This window comes from Primulina tabacum, chromosome 9 (assembly GCF_025594145.1).
Source record: "Primulina tabacum isolate GXHZ01 chromosome 9, ASM2559414v2, whole genome shotgun sequence".
NCBI classification, from domain to species: Eukaryota; Viridiplantae; Streptophyta; class Magnoliopsida; order Lamiales; family Gesneriaceae; genus Primulina; species Primulina tabacum.
This window is the reverse complement of record NC_134558.1, coordinates 18,759,219-18,766,900: the sequence shown is the minus strand read 5'-3', so window position 1 is coordinate 18,766,900 and position 7,682 is coordinate 18,759,219. Positions and strand designations below refer to the sequence as shown.

Here is a 7,682-nt window from a genome sequence, read left to right as displayed (position 1 = left end):
TAGTCACTTTCAAGGATCAAACTTCATCCAAAATGATATATGATTGAAAGCTTATGATTAAAATGATTTTTATGATATATGATTCATGATGATGATTAAAGTTATTTTTAAATGATTTATTTTTGCTCAAAACTTATTTTAAATGATTTTTGGAAGGATTTATTTATGCTTAAAGTATTTTAAAATGATTTTACGATTTATGATTTAATTATGCTAAAATGATTTTAAATGGTTTATTTATGTTCAAAAGATATTTTAAATAAAAATATGATTTTAATGCATGTGAATGTATATGTATTATTTGATATCCATGTTTAGAACGTGCTGAATCTTTAGACTCACTAGGTTTGTATGATGCAGGATTTGATGATTTTATGGGAGGCGATGACGATTGAGTGGATCGAGTGCAACAATACACACCTAAGGGCCTTTATGTTTCCGCACTAGCTTATTAGATTAAGGATTTAAAGATTATGTTAATGATTTTTATTAAAGATATTTTATGCTTCATTTTTATTGTTAGTTGATCTTTTTAAAGGTCGATTTAGGAATTTTGGTTAGTCGATGATTTAGGATTTTAGTTTATGCACTTGAGAATTCATATGTTAATTTATTATGAATGGTTGGAAATATTAAGTTTATTTATTTGGTATTTTTGAGTTATGGTTTATGCTTTAGTATAAAAAAATAGAGGTCGTTTCAGTTTTCAAACTGATTTGATCAGTAAGAGCATCCGTCGGTTCAGTTTTTCATCATAAATGAACTGTTATATGTCTCAACTAATTCATGTTATTTTCAGTTATTCAATTACACATGATATAAAATATATCGGTGTTTCTTCACGAAGGATTATTTCGAGTGTTTTTCGTTTGGTTTGATACCAAAGTCGATCTAATTCATCGGTGTAAACATTCTTAGAACACGAGCTATTGCATCTCTTGGAGAATATTTTGTTTGAAGCACCTCAAGGTGCCCAGCACACGATCTTTTAATTGGTATCAGAGCTAGATGTTCTAAGAAGGACATTTGAAAACTGATATTTTAAAATGGATTTCAAAATCCTCTTAATAATTTTATATGGATTTACCGTGGGGAGAGAGAAGGTCTTGGCTGTGCAACTAACGTTGTAGCCACTTCTCTCGACTCCTTAATTTTGTTGTGTTAGCAACTTGGAGGGTGTTAAGTCCAAGCTGACAGCAGATCAGCTAAACTGATCAGCGGACAAGATTTCAGTTATAGTCTACAAGTTCATTTGATCAACAGGCGAAACCCAACTACAAGCTGAAACTAATGAGTTAAGTGGAGCTTAATCATCAGAAATGCCTCCGCTTCATTGCCATATCAGATCAATATAGATGATCAATGCGGTTCAGCATCAGTTGAGTCTAGTTTGAGTCAGCTCGACCAGTTAACCAGCACAGAGATCATGTCCAAGGAAAATTAGCTGATATTCTGGCAAAAGAGACTCAAAATCTATCAAGCATTCAAAGCATTCAAGGTGACCAGTTGTTAGTATATCCAGCTCTATTATATATAAACTGACTGATATTTGATGTTATTTAATATTTGCTATTGTAGTAGTAATTTCCCTTACACATGTTGGTGCTATTGTTAGTATACCCAGTTCTATTACGTCCACGCATAATGAGACCAACCATCAGGGCGAACCAGTTTGAGATCAAACCAGCCATTATTCAAATGATTCAGAACACGGTCCAGTTTGGGGGAAATGCACTAGATGACCCAAACACTCACATTGTCGACTTCTTGGAAATTTGCGACACTTTTAATTTTAATGGAGTGTCTAATGATGTTGTTAGATTGCGTATATTTTCTTTCTCTTTGCGTGACAAAGCTAAATTTTGGTTGAATTGTTTGCATGTAGGTTCAATCACAAATTGAGAAGATATGTCCAAGGCATTCCTCTTGAAATACTTTCTCCATCAAAAACCATGAAGCTGCGAGCAAACATAATCACCTTCTCTCAATTTGAGCAAGAGTCACTCTACTTGGCTTGGGAGCGCTACAAGGACTTACTGTGGAGATGCCCACATCATGAGTTGCTTCTTGGGTTAGTTGTCCAAACTTTTTACTATGGTTTAACTTCGTCTAACCATACCATGATAAATGATGCGGCCTGTGAGAATCTGCTGATGAAGACGGCTGAATAAGGGTATGATTTATTGGAGGAGATGGTTGCTAGCATTTGTCGCCCTCAATCTGAGAGGAACAATTAGAGGAGGAGTGCAGGAGTTCAAAATGTAACTGAATTTTCTGTTGTCACTGCACAATTAGAATCACTTAACAGAAAAATAGATAGCTTGAATGTAAACGGTACAACGATGCGCCTGCAAGAGATATTCTATGATAAATACGGAAGAGAACATTATGTTAAGGATTGTCAAGACAGTGGTCCTTTCTATGTGCAAGAGGAGGCACCAGTAAATCAAGTGGGGATTCAAAATCGTCCTAGAAATTATCCATATTTGAACACATACAATCCTGGATAGAGACAACATCCAAACTTCTCATGGGGTGGTCAAAACAACCAGAATCGTCCACAAGGAGGACAGCAGTATGGTAAACAACAGATGTATAGACCTGAGCCTAGAGAGGAGAAGTCTAGTTTGGAGCAAATGATGTCTAAATTCATCTCATCCACCAAAACTAGACTACAGAACCAGGATGCATCGATAAAAGGGTTAGAAAATCAGATAGGACAGTTAGCTAATATGATTGCTAGTAGAGATCCGGGAACCTTGCCAAGCAACACTGAGACTAGTCTGAAAGAGCGTGTGAAGGCCATAGCATTGAGGAATGGAAAGGTACTTGAACAAGAGGGAAGGGAAAAGGGGATCCAAGAGAGAGAGAGTGGCTTACACGTCCACATGTAAGTTTTCTAACTCTACACCCACACCCACTACACAATCTAGAATTTTTATCCCTCCACCTTTCCCTCCAGCATTAAAAAAGGCGAAAATGGATGCGCAATTCGGTAAGTTCCTAGAATTATTTAAGAAATTGCACATTAATATTCTCTTTGATGAAGCTTTGATGCAAATGCCTAGCTATGCTAAATTTCTCAAAGACATCTTAGCGAATAAGAGTAAGTTAGAAGATCACACTACTGTAAGCTTAACTGAAAATTGCTCTGCATTGATACAAAACAAGATCTCTCCGAAACTAAAAGATCCAAGGAGTTTTTCTATTCCTTGCATGAATGTTGATGTTGTTTTTCATAAAGCTTTATGTGATCTTGGTGCGAGTATAAATATTATACCTTTATCTATATTCAGGAAACTTGGATTAAGAGAGCCTAAGCCAACAAGGATGTCCTTGCAACTAGCAGACAAATCTATCAAATATCCGCGAGGAGTCATAAGGACGTGTTGGTAAAGGTGGACAAATTTATATTCCCTACAGATTTTGTGGTGCTAGACATGGAGAAGTATATGGAGATTCCTTTAATTATTGGGAGACCGTTCCTTGCGACTGTCAAGATCCTGATTTATGTGTAAGAATGGAAGTTGAGATTAAGAGTGGGGGAGGAAGAAATTATTTTTAATGTATTTAATGCTCTAAAGCACACACTGCGCACTGATGACTATTTTAGAATCGATGCTTTGGATTCACTTGTGAACAATTTTTTGTAGGACGTTGTGAAGAACCCATTGGAAGCAACCCTCACAACTGAATTAAAGGAGGATGACTTGGAAGAAGAAAAAGTGGAAATAGTGCCATACTTTAATGTCAACTATCCATGGAGGAAGCCAATGAGGATGAGATTGGAGGATTTGGGAGAGCAAAGATACTTGACCCCTCTGAAGTCAAGCATTGAGGAGCCACCAACGCTTGAGCTCAAGCCACTGCCTATGCACCTAAAGTACGTGTATCTAGGTGAGAATAATAATCAATCTGTCATTATTTCGGCCACTTTGACAGATGCAATGGAGGGAAAACTGCTGCAAGTTCTTAAAGAGTACAAAAATTGTTTGTCTGGAAGGTGGCAGACATCAAAGAATAAGTCCATCAATCTTCATGCACAAAATTCTGATGGAAGAGAAGTATTCACCCCTCATGCAACCTCAGAGACGACTCAATCCAAAGATGCAAGAGGTAGTGAAGGCTGAAACTGTCAAGCTTCCCGATGCAGGTATTATCTATCCTATCTCCGATAGCGCATGGGTAAGTCCAGTTCAGTGTGTGCCTAAGAAAGGTGAGATTACTGTGATGACTAATGAAAATAATGAACTTATTCCCACTAGGACTATTACGAGGTGGAGAGTGTGTATTGATTATAAGAAGTTGAATGATGCCACCCGTAAGGACCACTTTCCCCTCCTCTTTATTGATCAGATGTTAGAAAGGCTAGCGGGACATGAGTTTTATTATTTTCTAGATGGGTATTCAGGATACAACCAAATCTCTATTGCACCTGAGGACCGAGAGAAAACCACTTTCACTTGCCCTTATGTCGCTTTTGCTTTCCGACGTTTGCCTTTGGTCTTTGTAATGCCCACGCTACTTTTCAGTGATGCATGACTGCTATATTCCATGATATGATTGAAAATTTCTTGAAATATTTATGGATGACTTCTCTATCTTTGGTGCAACGTTTGATGAGTGTTTGCATAATCTGAACGCAGTGTTGAAAATGTTCGAGGAGACAAACCTCGTGCTAAACTGGGAGAGGTGTCATTTCATGGTACGAGAGGGGATTGTGCTAGGGCACAAGATTTCTGAACAAGGGATTGAAGTGGACAAAGCTAAAGCGAAATTCATCTAAGACGTACCACCACCGAAATCAGTGAAGGGAGTTAGAAGTTTCCTAAGACATGTCGTTTTTTACCGGGATTTTATTAGAGATTTTTATAAAATTGTTAAGCTCCTTTCTTCCCTACTCATCAAAGATGTGCCATTTGATTTCAATTCTCACTGTTTGCAGGCATAAGAGAACTTGAAGGAGCGCTTGGTGACAACACCTGTGTTGGTGGAACCGGATTTAAATCTACCCTTCAAGGTGATGTGTGATGCCAGTGATACGGTGGTTGGTGTTGTTCTAGACCAAAGGCGGAACAACGTATTTCACACTATATACTATGCGAGTAAGACTTTAGATGAAGCACAATTAAATTATGAAACAACTGAAAAATAATTACTTGCAGTAGTAATTTCTTTTCATAAATTCCATTTGTACTTTATTTTGTCAAAAGTCATTATGTTTACTGACCACTCTGCACTTAAATATTTGCTTGCTAAGAAAGAGTTTAAACCTCGATTGCTTAGGTGGATCTTACTTCTACAAGATTTTGACCTCGAAATAAAAGATAAAAAAAGTGTAGAGAATGTAGTAGATGATCATTTTTCTAGGCTTGAGCATGTTAGCAAAAATTGTGAAAATGATGAGATAGATGATTGGTTTCCGAATGAACAGCTGTTAGAGGTGAAAAATTGTCCATGGTTTGCGAATTTTGTTAATTTTCTTGTTACAGGATAACCCCCCCTCGGCCCCCCCCCCCCCCCCCCCCCCCCCCAAATTTAACATTTCACCAAAGAAAGAAATTCTTTTCGGACGTGAAATATTATTTTTGGGAGGAACCTATCCTTTTCAAAATCTGTGCAGATGCCAAGATAAGGAGATGTGTACCAGAGGAAAAGATGGGATCAATTCTTAGCCATTGTTATTACCGCGAGGTAGCTGATCATTTTGGACCCACCCGAACGCCATCCAAGGTACTCGAATGTGGCTTTTATTGGCCAAATTTATTTAAAGATGCACTTTCATTTGTCATATCTTGTGATAGATGCCAGCGCACGGGTAACATTTCTAATCGCCATTAGATTCCTTTAAATAATATTATCAAGTGCGAAGTCTTTGATGTTTGGGGGATAGATTTAATGGGACCGTTTCCAACTTCTTTCACAAAAAAATACATTTTGGTTGCAGTTGACTATGTTTTCAAATGGGTGGAGGCGGAATCATATGCCACAAATGATGCTCAAGTGGTGCTGAAATTTTTAAAGAAAAACATTTTCAACAGATTTGGAACACCACGAGCATTCAATAGTGATGGTGGCACCCATTTTTGCAATAAAATTTTTGAAAAACTTTTGGGAAAATATGGGGTCACTCATAAAATCTCCACTCCCTATCATCCCCAAACAAGTGGTCAAGTGGAGGTGTCAAATCGCGAGATCAAGAGGATTCTGGAGAAGGTTGTAGGGATAAATCGAAAGGACTGGTCGTTGAGGTTAGATGACACGCTTTGGGCATATAGGAATGCTTTTAAGACACCCATAGGCACGACACCGTATCGGTTACTTTTTGGAAAAGCGTGTCATTTATCTATTGAGTTAGAACATAGAGCTTATTGGGCAACAAAATTTGCGTGTCATTTATTTGTTGAGGTAGAACATAGAGCTTATTGGAAAAGCGTGTCATTTATCTCCACGCCCAGCTAGCATTCAACCATGGCTCCCAAAAAATCTAAGGTAACACATGCCTCTTCATCCTTCGTCCGATAATAGAGGTAAATTTGTGAATGAGGAAGCCAAAATCGGTATGAACACGCCAAAGTGCATAGGCGCCCCATTTCGAAGCGTGGGTTTGATTTCTCCGTTAGATCGTTACATCTTTTGCAAGATATTGAGGAACGAGGATGAGAGTCCTTTTGTGCTCAACCCAAGGCTGCGGTGATTCCAATTGTGCGATAATTTTATGCCAATGCCACCGAGCAGACTGATGGAAGGGCTATGGTTCGGGGTAATTTAATCTCTTTTTACTTTGCCACCCTGAATGAGTTGTTGGGTACCCTGTGGTTGATGAATCGGCTTTAGAGGAGTTAATAGCCAACCCGGATTTTGAATTAATTATGCCAACAATCTGTTACCCGATGGCTATTTGGAAGACTCCGAGTTGTTTTTTGGAAAATATTTGTTGTTTAGGCACGCGATGTGGTATGCTTTTCTTCCCAAGCGGTTGATACCGGTGTCCCACACCAGTGACATTTAGAAAGACCGAGCCACGATGGTCTACGCACTCATGGTGGGTGTTCTGATTAATGTGGGCCGATTGATCTTCTCTCAAATACAGAAGTCCATTCACATCTCCAGCATTGCCCTATACTTCTCCACTATCATTACAGAGCTATGTGTTCAAGTCGGGGTCGTAGAAAATGTGGATGATGAATGGTTGCAACCGATGAAGCCCATTGATGACTCGTGGATGGAAACGACACTGGGAAAGTGCGCTCTCGACTTCTCAGAGGTGGCCGAGGATAAAGCCGCAGCTAACCGACCACTGCCACCCCCACGGCCCCGACGGCGAGCAATTATTGACAAATTTGACAAGTTGTGTGCTTTTGCGGTTAATCAAGATCAGTACAACACCGTCAACAGTGCTTACATGTCATCGACGGAGTCTCTGGTGCGTGGTATGATGTGAGGACCCGGATGCTAACTCATCTTCTTAATCATCATTAAGATTAATTGGGAACAATTAAATAAATTGGGTCATAAAAAATTTTTTTTAAATGTTGAACACTATATAAACAAGTGTACAAAATCTATAATAAATTAGGTCCCATCTCATTCAAACACAAGATCAAGTTAAATATCTACAACAAGATCCAAAGTACACGTCTTGTACAAAATGCAAATCATAATAAACTAATGTTCATCCA

The 7,682-nt window shown here is 38.4% G+C and overlaps 1 protein-coding gene across 1 annotated transcript; it reads left to right on the top strand.

Moving 5' to 3' along the window:
- The first annotated feature begins 2,342 nt into the window (after positions 1 to 2,342).
- LOC142556966 (uncharacterized) lies at positions 2,343 to 6,462 on the top strand. The gene is made up of 9 exons (XM_075668449.1): positions 2,343 to 2,441; positions 2,511 to 2,890; positions 2,934 to 2,995; positions 3,050 to 3,129; positions 3,654 to 3,897; positions 4,004 to 4,153; positions 4,946 to 5,020; positions 5,624 to 5,818; positions 5,948 to 6,462. Exons 1-9 carry the CDS (start codon positions 2,343 to 2,345, stop codon positions 6,460 to 6,462), a joined length of 1,800 nt encoding a protein of 599 aa, XP_075524564.1.
- The last annotated feature ends 1,220 nt before the right edge of the window (positions 6,463 to 7,682 follow it).